The 17699-nt window shown below is 36.9% G+C and overlaps 1 protein-coding gene across 1 annotated transcript in view; it reads left to right on the top strand.

Annotated features, from left to right (window-relative positions):
• LOC306883239 (nucleophosmin-like) overlaps window positions 1–5817 on the top strand; it is a 34561-nt gene extending 28744 nt beyond the window's left edge. The window contains exon 11 of the mRNA XM_079438363.1: window positions 3681–5817. Coding sequence (XP_079294489.1) covers window positions 3681–3725 — 45 coding nt within the window. The 3' untranslated portion in view covers window positions 3726–5817. The remainder of the gene's footprint in view (window positions 1–3680) is intronic.
• Window positions 5818–17699: the final 11882 nt, after the last annotated feature.

Genomic DNA, 17699 nt, shown 5'->3' with positions numbered 1-17699 from the left:
ACTGAAACTGTTATACAGTTGAATTTATTTATACCATAGTCCCACAGATTTACACGATTTGTGGTGGCATATATATGCAAATTAATTCTCTGCCAGCAGGAGGTGCTGTTGGAGCAGGAGAGCTCGAGGTTTCCCCGGTAACGCTGTACACAAAGCAGACCTCCGCTCACAAACGCTGCTTTATCAGACATTACATGCAAGATGATATGAAAATTACATCCAAAATTTTCTGAAAACAGTTGGTTTCCATCAGAAATACAGTGATATAAAAACACCCGCACTTGGGTTTCGATTTTGAAACGTGCAGAGCTCAACCAAACGTTCTCCCCACCCCCCAACCATTCAAATTTCCGTAGGCGGGATTTACAATTTGTGATGTCACAAATACAAGAAAACAACTTCGTAGTCCAAACGAGCCGTTCGTTGTAGGGGATTTTTTAAAAATGAAATATCTCCCTTTGGAGTGGACTTTGAGATTTGTAACTTTGTAGATCGTGTTATGCCTAAACACACACACACTGACTAAAATTCAAAAAGCGAAAAAGCATAATAGGACCCCTTTAATATTTTGAATTAGTTTTTATTCTTGCATTACTGGAAAGTAACAAACCTCAAGGCAGTGTTATTTTAGTGCCACTGAAATACTAATATAGATTTTATTAATATTTTGAATTAGTTAAATTTTTTTTGTTTTTCATGTTAAGTAAGTTTGTGATTTTTGTTGTTTATATAATATTTTTTTCGCAATATGTTGGTATAGTTTTTATGTTGTTGTTTTTTCAGTGTTAGTTATTTGAGTACATCAAGATCAACTAAATGCAAAAAGGAAATGTTAACAACTAGCTAAAATAAAATACATTACATTTTTATGTTTTATTTTATTTCAGGAATTAGTAAATATTATTTAATATTTAATTTTTAGTAACATTTTTAGTCATTTAGTTTTGCCTTTAATCATTTTTATTAGTTTAAATTGTCAATACAGTTTTTTTTATTAATTGTTATTTCAGTTTTATTCATTTTAGTACATCAAATTAAACTAAATAAAACATAAAATATAAAAATAAGTTTGTTTATTTTTTATTTTTTTATTTTAGTTGACTTTATTATTTCAAGTAACGGAAATTTAGTTTTCATGGTTTTAGGTTTAGTGGCCACTAAAACTTTTTTTCAGCGTTTTGACTGCTTATTTACACAACAATGGCGTTTTGGTGACCTGAAAATGCAAACTCTTGAAAACGGGTTTCAAAATATAAGTTTTTTAAATTGATGCTCTTATTGTCTCCATGTAAACTACAAAAATGCTAATTTGTGAAAATGTTGACGTCATGCACATACATATTATGTGTTTTGGCTGTAGGTCTATGCAAGCATGTGAATGGGCGTTGTTTCGTTTGTGTTGTAACAATGCAAACGAAAAACTTTGTAAAGTTTTTCAACATCGTTGTCATGTAAATATACCATCAGTTACTTATAATAACCCTACCTTAAGAGGGCGATAGAGTTACCTTGAAATATTTGTGCCAATATAGATGTTATTATTCAGGTTACTAGTTAAAAAAACAAGTGAAATAATCCCATCTTCACTCATGGTGCTATATAGCACTAAAAGTGGTTCTTTGGCTCGTAATTATAGGGGAACCACTTTTGGTGCTGCATAGCACCACATCTTGGTGCTTCAGTGGTTCTTCAGCAGTTCTTCACCGGTTCTTTGGCATGACTGAGGTGCTATATAGCACCGCTACCATATACAGAACCTGTTAAGCTCCTGTATGGTTCTTCAGTGGTTCTTTTGGGGTGATTTAAGGTGCTATAGCACCACTGCCATACAAAGAACCTGTTAAGCCCCTTTAAAGGTTCTTTACGAGCCAAAGATCCACTGTTGGTGCTGTTTATCATCATTTTTGTTGAAGAAATACAATGCATTATGGCACCTCTTATGGTTCTACATAGCACCATTTGACAAAGGCACTAAAGTGGTTATATAGCATTAAAAGTGGTTATTGGATCGTAATCATAGGGGAACCACTTTTGGTGCTATATAGCACCATTTTTTTAGAGGGTACATTCAATTGGAGTATATTTTAGGCCTCCTTCACTCATTCCTCTCTCGCTGTCTCTTTTAGTCTAGAGCTTTTTTTGCATTCTTATGTGTCAGGCTGGGTGTTGACCTGAAATATTGCAGTAGTCTAAAGCAGCCCTCACAAATGGCCACGTTTGGGTCAAAAGAGAAAAATATCTCTTTTAACTAAAGCGCACTATCATGTCTGCTGTAGCTCCTCTTTTGTCAGGATGAATTACACACGAGAGAGTCCAAATGTCTGTGTTTGTTAGTGGTACCAACAGGGTGGATCTTACAAAAACACATCCAGGTCTCATTGTACCCTAATATGTTTTCTTTGTGATCTTATTTTTATCCATTTAAACATATTTTAAATTTAAGTTCATTTATTTGCCAGACGCTTTTATTCAAAGCGACTTAAATTCAAGGTTTATGTATTTCTCAGTTTCTGGGGAATCAAACCCATGTCTTTGGTGTCTGCTTTTTGAGCTGCTGGAACGCACATTAAAACACGTGACCCTTTTTAGCCCTAAAAATCAGTTTGTATGTTATACAAGTACTACATCATGCCATTATTTGTTTTATGGCATTACAGCTGTGAAAATTGGTTTTCTTTCGCATTTACATTCTCCTGCTTAATGGTCCCAGTATTTGCTGTTCCAAAACCTAGTGAGCTGCATATATAGACAGCATTTTAAAAAGTATTGTAAATAGTTGTCGACCGCTATGGATTTTTTTTTGATAGCCAATATCAATATCATTGGAAGTCACACTATAAAGATAGTAAATTACACACCCATAACAGTTTCTATATTTATTTTAATTAGGAAACAAACGTAATAAGAAATCTGTTTGAAAAAATAATACATGTACAATAGACAGATTTATGCTTTACATAACAACTTCTTGATTCTGTAATCCTATTATACTGTAGTATTTTCCACAAATCAAGACTCAACTATCTCAACGTTTTATATGCAATTTTTGTGTTTCTTATTTTTTATACTGCTAGCAAATGAACTGAGTAAAGTCTCCTGTGCACTTCACTCGAGGAGCACTATGTATATGTGTTGCTGCCTATGTTCCAGATCACTTCTGAGGTCCCATTTCAGTTGGGATGCTGCCTTGGAAAGTATGCAGCAAGGCAGCTCACTAGGATTTGGAACAGAGTTTAGATGTTTTTGTGTATTTGATGCATTGCACTCTGTGAGTCTGTTCTAGAAAAAAGGCTGAAGCGTGTCAGACTTTGCAGCGCAGGTGTCCTCTCAGATGTACAACGGGTGGAGCATGTGTGTGTGAGAGTGTGTTTTCAAGCAAAAATGGCTTTGGGAGCACAGCAGGCAAAGAGGTGTGAGACATGTCTTTGTCAGAGAGAGGCACTAGTCATACCCTCTGGTATGTACAACGACTGCACCCCCTTCCTCTGGTCTCGGCGCTGTAGTTATACCCCAGACGCACCACTAATGTGGAGCTTTTCGTCCAAACTGACTCACACGGCTCTAATTATTAAGCATCCAAATGAGTCGCTACATCAGAGAAACTCTGTTCCAGCTTCACCAACTCATTCTTTTCCCCCTCCTCTCTCTCTTTCTCTCTCCCCCCATTTGTTTTCTTGCAGGTGATCAAAGACCTTTGGAACTTTTTACAATCACTAAAAAAGTAATGGCTGCTCTGCGCTCCCCTTCCCGTCCCGGTGCAGCAGAAGTCTGGGCTGAGCCAGTAACGGCACTTCAGCTGTGCAGTCTGAACGCGATCTGCCTGCTCTTCTCTCACTTTAAAGATGGAAAGAGCAGAAGGAACCTCAGCATTGGCATTTGTATATGTTATTTTTAATTATGGATTTTTTATTTTTTTGTCAAGTCCACAGTGGTTTCTTAGAAGAACAATTAATGAGATGTTGTGCTAAGGCAGTTATAATTTTAAAAGCAAACTAAGGGTGAATCTCTTTAAATCTTATCAAGAACTTGTGCAGGTCATATTTCATCTCACAATTCTAAAGAAATTGTATTTTGCATGAAGTAAATTAAGCCTGTTTTGGACTAAACAAATGTTTTTCATTAGGATTTTTCAACATTTCCCGCAGTTATCATAATGCACAAAAAAAGTAATGGGGGGGGGGTAATGCATCATTAAATAGGCTTTGTTTTTTTAATGCAAAATATAGTTTCCTCTATTTTCTTTTGCTTTTTGGGTAAAATTTGATCCTGGGTGTTTTTGTGAGCATCACTTAAATATAAAACCAATGGTGCTGGTTTATTAAAATTTTTTTTTTTTTTGCTATGAGGCCATTTAAAAAAGAAAAGAGACAACAACACTTGAACATTATCTTAAGCGAAATAGTTTTTTCACTACCAGCCCAAGACCAATTTGCTTCTTGTGTATATTTGAAACCATAATCACTGTAAATCGTCCCCTTAATTTCTTCATATGAAGATGGCAGCTGAAGTATAATAATGTTGAAGATTCAGTCGCATTCTGAGTGTTCGTCTGATTGAAGATTTAGTCTAGTTCACAGTATTCCGTGCAGCCCTCAGGATTCTGTCTTGCAGCAATTCCAATGGCCTTCAACGTTTAAACTTTACAATTATCTTAAGTGCTATAGACTCTCCCGTAAAAATCCTCTTGAGAAGCATGGCCAGAATATTATACCTTGTTAAAAAGATGAATGTTAGTCCATGGTTTAGGTCATTAAATATATAAAAAAAGATGTTTAGTTGATTTAAAACTTTAAAATCATGCTTTCGCTATTTTATGTTTTTTTCATATCAGTTGTTTTTATTTTTTCACTAAGCCATTTTAATTTGTTAGCGCTACTAGATAAAACCCTTAAATATATGTAGGTGTTTTTTTGAAAGCAGAAGAATCAGTCCTTGAGCTGTTTTAATTAGTTTTGTTTTGTGAAATTGGCATGGTTTTTTCCCACACGATTCATGTGCTGCAAACAAGCAGTGCATTTAAAGAAAAAAACTATATTGTTCCATTATGATCAACAAAATGGTTTATAATGCAGTCGCACAGTGCTGCTTGTTTGTTGATGTTGATTTCATTGATAGCAATTTAATTGTGTTGCATCGTTCTGCTTGCTTGCGATGTTATATTGGTTTCCTTTATTGGATGGAAATGGAAGTAATCCAGCTTTAGTTAATCTGTGAAATAAATACTGCATAACAAATTGTTGTCTGTGAATTGTGAAGTTGCCTATATTCCACCTTTGGATGAAGGTAACCAAGTGCACCGATAAGGTGTTGTTGTGACTGCTAACATCAAAGGTCGGATGCGAGATCATGTTCTTACCACATAAAGTTTCCAGAACAAGACATCGGGCTAGACTAACACAAAAAAAAAGTATATTGTGCACCTTTCTAATCTGAAAATGTTCAGTGCAATGCCTCATTCGTATGTATCTTAATTTTTGTGTCCAGCTATAATCATTTCATTTACAAAGAACAGGTGTGAATTGATTTAATTATTTAATTGATTATTACACCTGCATAACCTCTGAACATTGAATCAAAAGCAGCTCTGATGAAGCAAATGTTAGATACTGATGCTCTAAATTCTCGTTACACTCGCCAACAAAGACCTTACAGAGCACCAATTTACGGTTTTGTTCGACCTCAGCAGTCATTTCTCCTGCTCCTGAAAGTCTCCAACCTAGTTGTCCACCAGATGTGTTCACCTGATTGGCTTGTTTCAAGAAACAAGAGTTTTCTGTTCTATCATTGTCTGTAACAAAAAGAATAAAGTGTCAGCTGAAACATACTGTTGCATTTTCTTTCTGCGCTTTCTTCTTTTTTTCTCAATGTCTGCAGCGATTTGTGGGAAAATGCAAGTGTTTATCAACATGTTTCCTAAACTCTGGAACCTGGTCCAGTTCGTGGCCATTATGATGATGTCTCTGGAACATATGCTATTAGTTGCCATAAAATATACATACCACTTGATTATTTTACAGCTCTCATTTTTCAGATGCTTTCTGTTTAGAAGAGAAGAACGTTACATTCATCAGCAGAGTGTCTAAAATGAAGAGATCCGTCACAAAGTCTCCAAAAGCAAGGTACTTTTACTTGATTTTTTTTTAGTTGTATTATTCTTAATGTCTTTGTATACGGTTTTGTTTGATCCTTCCTTGTAAGTTCTGTCGTGAAGTTGCTTTGCTAGTTATGAAATTATTCTTCATGCATTCACCACAGGGTGGCGATAATGGCTTATGATGACAGTGTATTTTGATTTATGGAAAGTTCCTTCCCTCTATACTGTAAGGGACAATTAATCAGCCTCTCACCTGGATGACGCCCCTTCATTATGCCTGCTGACACTTCTCTACTTCCTGTTGTCAGAGTCAGCAGGAAGTGAGCTCAGCAGACAGGGTGTGTGTGAGGGAGGAGGAGGAGGAGGAGGAGGGGGGGGGCAAGACTTGAAGTATTACTGTGTGGAATTCCCCGTTTCCCAAGTGTGAGGAATTCCAGATCAGCACACACTCCAGGCAGAATCAGGGATGAAGGAGAACTTACAGAAATTCCACCTGAAGCTATTCCAATCAGCGGTTAATAAGAATTAAGAAATATTTTTCTGATTCAGCTGTCTGACTGAAGTGTCCAGTCATGACTGCGCAAACAACAGTGTCAGCAAAATCATGTTGGGAACAGAAATCATTTTGATCCCATTTAATAATGGGACAGATGCAGCTGTCCTTGTTGCACATTAGTGTTTAACTGTGCAAACGTCAGCTCTTTACCATCTCTGTGTTCACTAGAACATGTATCAGAAGGATTTATCAGACCCTTTTCCTTGCATGATCTTAGCCTATTATGGTTTTGTGCATTTTAGGATGTATAGACTGTAAGAAATGGCCATTTCTTTGTAAATAATTGTGAAGCTTATTAGAAGTTTCTATAAGTGTAATTTTTTTCCTAGCTTTTTTTCAAGTAAATCCTACTCTACATTTTCAATATAGGCCTATTCGAGATTTCAAAGGCCCCTGAGATTATTTTTTTAAGCTCAGTGGACTTTGAATGCAAATTTCCTTAAAAATATTTGTATCTTTGAACTTTCAGGTGCATGTTTATGAGTGGGTTTAGAGAAATCACCCCCAATCCTCTTGTCATTTGAAACTCCTATGATTTTAAATTATATTTTTAGTTCAATCCACCTAATTCTTATGAAAGGAATGATGAAGTGTTTTTGTTCTTTGGTTTTGTCTTTTCTTATTTAGGCATTGACTGCCACTGGTGCCGCCTTGTAGTAAAATTAGTGCATGATCCTCCCGCATACAGGTAAGAAAATCAAGTGTAGAAATGAGATTTTCTTGAGATTTCCTTGAAAGAAAGCGGTGTGAGAACTCTGAACATCATGCAGATTTTTTGTATGTATGTAATACTCTGATGTGCAATATACAATCAGAGTTGCATGGGAAGACTGTGTCACAATGCAATGCGCTCAACTTGACCTTCCATCCATTGAGATGAATGAACTGGAAGTGATGTCATCCGTCATCTTTAATGTCTCCTTCTTGACTCATTATTTGATCAGGATGCCAAAAATAAGGATATTTTTGCACAAAATTGGATTAAAAATCGCAAAATATCAGTATTAACTTCTGAGATGGCAACTGAATTAAGCATGCAACATAATGAGTCATGTGAAATCAATGTAGTGTGCTGCTGTTTGAAATGTTTATGGTTGCATATAGCATACTTTGGCATACTAGTTTCTTTTATGGTTACAGGTGCAGTGGAACCAGTTTAGTCCCTTCCTCAATGGGCTCCCATCTCTTCCAAAACCTAGCAAGCTGCTTTTGTAGGCATCATACACATCACACATACACAAAAAGGGCCTAAATGAAAGATTTGTGTATTTGAATTGCATATAAATTTTCCATCCATTTGGATTACACATTAACCTAAACTAATAAACCTAATATGAAGCATTTTTAGTCACAAATAAGATTTGTGTAAATTTCAAATACACATTAACCAGGTTTATATATTTCTCACCTATAAATCAAATTTGTTCAATCCCATACAATTTACCTAATTGAATATTGCTGGTATATATTTGCATTTTCTTACATTTTACCTGAATAAATGTAATTATTTGAACAAATGTATGCATTTTGAATATATGATTATTTAAAATAAACTTAAAGATATGCATATAGTTAATAATAATCCATGATTTTTTTTTCAGTGCAAATAAACCTTGCTTTTATTGAGCAAATATGTCCTGTTTCATTTATGTATGACTGGCGAATATGCATCGCAATTTTTATTATTCTGGCATGCTTTAGGTGCAAAGGTCATGCAGTACAAATATCCTAACTTCTAAAATACTTTCTTTTGACCAAATTACATGTAAATGGATAATGCATTGTGCCAAGCCCAGAATAGCAGCCAAATGAATTGTAATTTTAATTCTAAATATGACTATATAGGCCAGTATTTGGGGATTATATACCAAAAAGAAATATATAAATATATACAGTATATTATGTCATTTTACACTTATCAGGTGGGCTATTTTATAATACAAGTTGTTACCTGCACAGTGCGTTCCAGTTCAGTTATCATGCTCCCTTAAAAGGTAGCTGTCCATGTAGTCAGTAGACAGCTTACTAGGTTTTGGAACAGAGCCTAAATCTCACAGTAAGTTGCTCCAGTTAGTGCTCTATACGGAAAGATGCAGCGCTGAAACTGTCTGATATATCTGGGCCAGGTAAAACAAAGAATTCATGCTCACGGTGATAAAACAGACTGCTGAAGTGCAGAGGAGACAGATTTGTAAACATTGACTGTGGGAGAGTGAAGGAATGGCAACTTGGCATGTTTATTGGGAACCCTCTGGGCAAAAACTGGTTGGATCAAGGCTGATTAAATGTTTGACGTAGCTTCAGTTTCAGCTGTCATGAGCTTGGCAGTCTCATTTGGGTCCTCAGAGCTGTGATAATGAGTGATTGAGTCGGACCCGGACACTAGTATTCATCAGAACATGGGTCAGGTGTTATATGCCAATTTATCTGCACTGACATTGTGTGAAGTACAGACCAAAATGTAAGTATTTATTTACAGGTCATGCCAAATTTGACATCAATGATGCCGAACGCCATTGTTACCTGTGACTTACTGTGTTGGTGCAAGTTTAAAAATGTAGCATGGAAATAAGCTATTCCTGCACCGTTCTTGTAGCTCAAAGAGTAGAGCATGGGACTAAAAGTGCCAAATCGAACCCAAAGTCATGGGTTTTATTCTCAAGGAATGCATGAACTGATAAAATGTATACTTTCAGTGCAATGCAAGTTGCTTTGGATAAAAGCATCTGCCAAATGCATACATGTAAAGATGGCAAGATTTTAAGTCAATAAGTGGAAGAACTGTCAATGTAAACACTGATTTACTCATGAAACCATATTAAATGTATTGTGTGTTGGATTTCCTTTTATCTTGGGTAGTTTTGTTCTGGTTTTTGAGGATGTGGGAATGTCATACAACTGGTCCATACTGGCATCTGTCAATTGACAAGATTCAACCAAGATGCAGGTGAATTTGCAATAAAACCATAGAATTCAGTTGAATTTGACCTTTGATTTAAAAGGTTTCTTTTGCATACTAAGAAGAACTAATAAGGATTTAACCATTGTTTTTCCACAATCAAACAAGAATAATTTTTTTTTTTTTTGGTTTTGCATCGCACCAGTTGAAAAGCACATCACCTCATGTGAGAAGAAGCGGGGTGAACTGAAAGTTTTTGAACTGGTTTTTTTTCTCTCTCACTCTCTTTTGAGACTCTTTAGACTTATTGATTACTGGCAGCTTTTAATTTTTACAAGGTTTTTGGGGACAAACGCTGTACAACAATACCATGCATTTTACAGTTCATTCTTTTTTGCTGACCTGAAAAGTCTAACCTAATTTATCATCTCCGCAACATATGTTCCATCTGTTCCATTGGTTCATTAAGTAGCAAACTAAGCTCTTAACTGTTTCATTAACATTGCGAGCTTGTGGAACTGTTCACTTTCCCACAGTCTCCGACCATGCCTGTGCTGGCGTGAACTTTCTCTCAGGTAGCATGGGCCTCTGGAGGAACACATTGCATAATCCTTTCCCCATCGATGGAAAAAAAGAATGCCTGAAGTATGAGATGGAGGGACTAATTATTCTGCAATATCACACTGGAATCTGCACTGGAGCAGGGTCGGCGCAAAAGTGGCCTCGACTTCCCAGCAACTGAACAAGGTTGTTGGATTCAGTGTGTCACTCAGGGGACAAGCGCTTACTTTAGGAATATTTGCATTGTATTATATATAATATTTTTTTTTTATATGTTTCTGAATGAAGTCTCCTGTGCTCACCCCAGCCTTATGTTTTCTTTAATTTTAGTGTATTTGTTTTTATATATGTATATGTTTGTTTGTGTGAGTATTATTGTCAACATGTCTTAAGTGTTCGTTAGCATGCTGTTTCTCTTTCTTTCAGAGCTGCTCTGTGTGTATTTCGCTGTAAGAGGTCAGGTACATCAAAAATGACATGTTAACACACTGTCTAGATACAGCCCAAAAAAGGCAAAGAAGCATTTCAACTATTTGTGGAGAGCTTTCAGAATGGTGGAACAATACAATAACCCGAGGGGAAAATAAGTGATCATGCTGGTATGTTTAGATTAGACAGAGAGGAAGCCATCATTGTCATTGTCAGATTTCTTTTTTTTTATACTGTGCTGAGCTTTGACATTCTATCCTGTTCTAATCGGTTAGAATGACACCTAAACCACTGCTTCTATCTCTCTCAAAGCAGTGCATTTGCTCGATGGTTTGTTTATTATGAACGTTTGCGTAATATATGCTTGCTTTTAGAGATTTTTTTTGTTAAGTTCCTCTTTTATATCGTCATGTCTTAAAGGTGTCTGTGTAGGATGGCTGCGCCGTGCGCCGCGTGATTCATGAAGTGGTAAAGACCGAGCTGCCAGTTTTGAAAGAGGAGGCCAAGCTTTATTAATAAGAGACAATGTGCGCTTCCCTTAACATGTGCCAACATGTGAGTGCATTACCTTCTCGGCTGGCTATGGCAGAGATGTGAGTTGCATTCCTCTGCCCACAAAAACCCTCGGCTCTGAGCACTGAGAGGCATTAGAGGCAAGGGCCAGTTTGGAAGGGATTTCATTTCAGGTTTTAATAGCTCGTCAGTGGTTTTTTAGAAGCTGCTGTGTGGTTAGTTTGTGGTTTCTCGGTGGTTACTCCTGTAAAACTTTATGAATCATGGGTTTTTGTTGACAGCCAAAGGGCTGTTCCTCAATCTTGATCTACTGATGGCCAATCCAAGCGCAGGACTCAATAATAAGGATGGTTTGATGGCCCAGGGTAGGTGTGAAAGTGTTTCAGGCCCTTTGACAGTGCCAGGGCATCACCCTATACTCTTAAAAAAAGGGTTTTTGCAGTCATGCAATCTGACTTTGCTGCAGTTGGAATTGAACTGCTGGTTCGTTTGACCAGAGGAGAACTGGCCCCCGACTGAGCCTGGTTTCTCCCAAGGTTTTATTCTCCATTCTGTCTGATGGAGTTTTGGTTCCTTGCCGCTGTCGCCTCTGGCTTGCTTAGTTGGGGACAATTCATTTCCAGCGATATCGTCGGCCTGATTGCAATTTTCTTTTTTTTTGCTTTTTCATTTTACACTATTGACACACTATTTCCTTTTTTTTTCTTTTTTTTTTTGGATATTGTGCAGTTGCTTTGACACAATTTACATTGTTAAAAGTGCTATATAAATAAAGGTGACTTGACTTGACTTGACTCATGCCATAGAAGAACCATTTTGGGTTCCTTAAGCTTTCAGTTACCAGTTTTAGTTACATAGTATGAAATAACCAGATAATAAATAATCTAGAAAGAACCTTTTGTGGAATGAAAAGATTCCCTGGATGCTAAATGGTTAGTTGTTACGTTTGTTCTGTACTGATTCTTAACGAAATCTTAAGATTCATTTTATGCTTTGCTATGTTTTTTTCATGATAATCTGGTGATTTAACATCACTTGTCACTTGTCAGCTAGCTAACACGTTTTGAATGATTTGTGACAGTCTTGCACTGTAAATTTCTTTTTCGAAGTTGGATTTAATAAAATGCTGTATCAGTGTTTCTATCTCAAAATTTCATATTTAATTTGATGTGTTGCTGCTTCTTTGTAAAGTAAATCATACATCTTTTTTTCAGTGTGGAAGCATCAAACATCATGTTTTGCTGTTTATTCAGGGGTTTTTTTTCAGTGAAAGTTTAGAAATTCATAAGTTACATTATAGGATGTTTTAAAAACAATAAAAAATTAGCTATTGGCTATTATAGCAAACATAGTTAATTTTGTTTAGTATAATAATAATATTTTTTGTTTGTTTATCTATAATATTATTAAATATAATTATTGTGTGTGTATATATATATATATATATATATATATATATATATATATATATATTTACTTTTTTTTTTTTTTTTTTTGCTTATTCATTCATTAAAACGTGTATTCAATACTATTTTTTTCTAACAAACTAAATATATTGTTAACAATATAGATTCATGCAAAGGAACTAACCCTACGTTAAACCAGATCCCTTTCTTAGTCATGTTATCCAGAAGTTGTGGTAGCTGTTTTTGTGTGGAAGTATTGTTATGCTAATTGTCTATCAGTGTTTTATAGAGTTTGTTGGATTCATTCACTTCTAAAACGAGCAGGACAAAAACGCCATATATTTATCTACAAAGACCTCTTTAGCTTTTGAAATTCCCTGTGCATTACTGTGAACAATTTTGTTTTAGCATTTTCCAGATACATTAGCTAGCTTTTGAAATGGTGAAGCTAAAAAGGGCCATTTGTCACTCCTAAGCATCTCCTGAGTGAAATAAAGTGAGCGATATTTGTGCAGATTGCGGTCCCAGTGGTTTTTGCGGTTCTGCACTTCAAACACGCTCAGCCCCGGGTCACATGGGGCACCTGTAGCGCTCTGAGAATGATGGGATCCTTCTTGACTGAGTTCTGGAGTCTCTTATCGAGATGAATTGAACCCATTTGCTGCTAAATGGTGCGTGACACGGCATGTGATTTGCAGGCTTTTTGTTACGATGCAAAGGCCTCTATCTATCGTTACAACTTGGCCAGGTTGAGCCCGACAACCTGAGACTTACCATACGAGCAGTGAAATGAGAAGAGCGCAGAAATGTGAATCAGACAAAATAATCATTGTAGGGCTTGAAGCAGGAATGAGGTCATACATAAACACCTGGTATGGATCACCTTTTGTTGAAGAAGAGAATTTGAGCTTAATTTACTACAGTATTTACTAAATGCAAAACTCTTGTTGGAGCTTAGAGATTAGCACACGTTCTGACATGTCATTTCATGACCCGTTCACCCAGTCTTCTCTATTAAATTTCCATGGTACCTCTTAATAAAAAAAGCAAATAAATAAATGCAGTACTCTTTACTAGAAAGCAAAACAAAAGTGTGATGAAGTCAAATTTGTGAATGTATTACTGAAATAATGTTGCTGTGAAATGAATCCAGAGGAGGCAGACTGTGATCCCTAATTACCACATTAAGTCTCGCTGCTTTGGAGAGAGAAGGGTGGTTGTTTGTAATAGTGTACTTACCGTCAAGGCCTTCCCCTTTAGCACACTTTTCAACCGATAAACCATTATATAGACCATTAAAATGAGCGCCAGTTGAAGAAGAACCTTATATCTAATCACAGCAGCATTTCAGTAGCATCCAAGGCTTCAGCTAGTCTCACGCAGCCTTCACAGGTTATAGAGCCCAACAATCGGGTATTCCAGAATTAAAAATCTCGTTAATTTTCTTTATAGGGGAATAGGTTTTTAACAGTAATTTACAAACCTTTAAAAGCAGACCTACTCTGAGCTATTGCCATCAGCCCACATTATTTAAATTTAGTTTTTGAATAATTGTTAAACAGCATTCCTGGTGAAAAACTACATTCAAGTGTGGTCACATTTACCTTTGCTCTGTGAAATTTTGCCGGCAAAATCCAGTCATTTCAAAAGTAATATGTGCAATTGGGAGTTTTGCATGAATGCAAAAAAAGTTCCCCACTCAGATTTCCTTCATGTTCAAACTGCTCATGCGAATTTTCCACGCTGACCGACAGAAAGCTGCTTGGTTTGAAAGGGACTTCTTTATGCTATTGACAATATATAATGGACCAATGGTCAATACTTCACTGAAATTTCACTATTGTGATCCCACCACTGATTCTCCAATGAAATATAAACAAATCAGAGAAGATTTCAAGAAGAAACTTGAAGTTTTTAAAGTCATTTTTGTTTGATTTTCCTTTACATTTTTTTTTTACTTCGTCAAAGTTGGTAATGTTGTGATCCAAATATATTATTTTTTTTTTTATTATTAAAATAACGCCCACTTAGACATTGACAAGACATGCAACCAACCACTGGTTTTGGATTAACATAATATTTTGTGAATATATAAACTGTAAAAAAAAAAAAAAACGTATTAAATATAATGTAAAAAAAGGGCAGTATTTTACCGTTAAAATTACAACAATGTTTACAGTATACGTAAATGAAAAGTGGAAATTCATGTATGTGGATTACTAACTTTTTCTATTCTGTTCCACAAAAGAAAGAAAGTCATGCAGGTTTTGAGCAAGTAAATGATGACATTAACTAACTATTCCCTTAAAATTGTGAATCTCTCAGGAAAGTGATCTTTTCATCTGTGTCCTCCTCAGAAAACATCTGCAACCGAAAGCCAGACAGGTATTTTAAGAGTTGATTGGTCATGGATGGTTTTCTCTGTCTTTCTAACTCTCTCTCTCTCTCTCTCTCTCTTGCTGAAAGCCCAGAGGCTAGTATTTCACTGATTACAGAGTGGCCATATGTGAATGGTTGTTTGTGTATTGACAGAACAAAGGAAACTCAGGCTCTAAGGAGGTGTTAGACAGGGGAATGGATCAGACCAGCCCATAAAGTGCCTGGGAGAGGGGACTAGACTAGTCTATTGAGTTAAAGCTGGTTTCAGCTAGCTGGAGGGACACACACAGTACACTTCCAGCACACTTCTCAGAAAAGTCTGCTAATCTGAGTGTGTATGTGTGTGTGTGTATACACAGGGGTGAGATGGTGTAAGAGAATACACCTGAGACTGCGTGAATTCAAACCGAAGAATATGGCTCGTTCCACTGTTGTCTGCTTTCCCAAACAAAGCTTCTCTGTTTTAAAACAGTAAAGTGCCCTTAGATGACCCAAGCTGGAAGCAAAGGTAGTGTTTACTGTAATCGGAGATACTATTTTTATATAATTGAGCATTGTGAGGACAACGCTTCTGTTCGGGACCGGTGGGTGACCCTACTTCATTGTATTTTATTAAATAGATGATGTAAACAAGGTTATCTGGCCCACATCCAGAGCAGAGTAATTCTCTTACTGACAACGCAAATTTCATCCATCAACACTTCAGACGTTTTGACGCTTTATTGCCTCATTGTGAAGATTGAAGGTGTCACGGTGTAATTACAGCAATCAAATCACTTACGGCGTCCAATTTAGTACATTTTGCATTTAACCCAATGTCTTTAAATCGCAACCAAGGATGTGATTCGCCACCGTCCGGCCTCCTCCAAAGTGCCAAAGAAACCTGCTGTTCCCAATTACTCTCTCCAGTTTGAAACATGTACTCTATTGTGACAAGCTCTGACAGCTCGGCTCTTTAAAATCTATTAAACTCCACTCCACAAAAATGACTGTGGAATAATTAAGGAGCGCCGAGTTCACCGAGCCATGGAAATTGATGCAGTCATGAAAATAAAAACATATGTTAGCAGCTAGTGGCAAGGGAGCCGTACTGAGTGTTTATGACGTTGGACGGGGAACGTAGAGCAAGAGGGGAAATATCATCATTAGCGCCATGCTGTGCAGCCTGGTCGCGGGCCGCGCTAATGCCTTCTATGCGCAGGCCAGGATTTGCACCGCACTGACAGAGCAATTATCAACTTCGGTTTCCAAGGCAGCGTAACCTTCTCAGACCCATCGACCACGACATGCCCCCCCCTGACCTTCAAATGCTCCTCACCCCCCACACACTCCTCTTCCCACCCACACACCTATCCAACATCACACAAGCCACGTCCTGCACTTCAGTGGGCTTCTAAACGGTTCCATGCAGTCGACGTGTGACGGGGGACAAATTAGGAATGCGTACACACCCTCAAAGCAAAATCAAGGCTTTGATTCCCCCACACACCCTCTCTGTCACCTTCAGAGTCTGACACGATATGACCCTACAGCGAACTACCAGGGGTTTGAAACTTGGCATAGATAGATAGATAGATAGATAGATAGATAGATAGATAGATAGATAGATAGATAGATAGATAGATAGATAGATAGATCATCAGTAAACTATAATAAAAACTGTATTACTTGAGTGATTCTGAGAATGTAAAGTTGAGATATTCAGTTCAAAAGTAAAAATAAAAACTCAGACTGACTCCATATACAACATGTAATGTACAAAAGCTGTCACTAGTTCGGTACACCTTTGTACCTTATTTACCTATAAAGGGTGCATTTTAGTACCTTAAAGGTACATATTTTTTACCTAAAGTGTACATATTAGTACCTAATGGTTCATATTAGTACCATTTGAAAAGGTATTGCCCCAGTGACAGCTTTTGTACCTTTTTTCCTGAGAGTGTACAAAGTCATGTTTTGTGGAGAATCCTTTACACTTTATAACCTCCAGGTGCCTCTAGGTTCTTAGAAGCTTCTGTTACTTCTTTACTGGAATCTGAGCCCATTCCTCACATGCAAAAAGCTTCTAGATCACTGATAATCTTTGGTTTCCGTGTTGCCACTGCTTTCTTCAAATCCCACAAAAGATTTTCAGTGAGATTTAAATCTGAAGACTGCGCAGGAGAGGCCACTTAAGATCATTCTAGGACCAATCTCTAAACTAGGTTTTGGTAGATTTGGATGCGTACTTGGGATCATTGGCCTGCTGCAAGAGTCCAATGATCATTAAGTTTCAGCCTGTACACTGAAGGTATAACATTCTCTGCCGAAATGCCCTGATACCTCTAAGAATTCATGATGTCTTTCAAATAGTCAATATTTCCAGTTTGACCGTGGTGTTGAAGGTGTTCTTCTGGTCATAAACCTTGCTTTTTTGCACCAGAAATAACCGCTGATCCATGGGTTCAGAAGTTTCAGTTTGGTCTCACTATAAGTTGGCCTTTATGATGTTCTTGGTCAAGAGTGCTGTTCAGCGAGGTGTCCAGGCATGAAGGCCATGCTTTTTTAATGTTTTTTATAGTATTTGTCAATTCAAGTTTTTGTTTTTTTTCCTCAGCTGATCCAACATCTTATTCACCTTGATGACATTATGCTTTTTATGCACAACTTGGACAGTTTTCAGTGGTAAAATACATTTTAAGCTCATGAATGATGCTGCCAGTTGAGTATTTTGGAAATGTTCTTGTAGCCACAGACTTTCTGTACACTCTAAAAATAAAGATTCTCTGTTAGTATCGATGGTTTAATGCGGAATCTTTTCCAGCAGCGTTCTGTCGTTATAGCTAGCTGTCGTAATATTAGAAACTATTTTAAAAATGGTTT

The sequence above is a fragment of the Barbus barbus genome (genome assembly GCF_936440315.1).
Source record: "Barbus barbus genome assembly, chromosome: 17".
Taxonomy (NCBI): Eukaryota; Metazoa; Chordata; class Actinopteri; order Cypriniformes; family Cyprinidae; genus Barbus; species Barbus barbus.
This window is presented reverse-complemented; position numbering and strand designations above follow the sequence as displayed.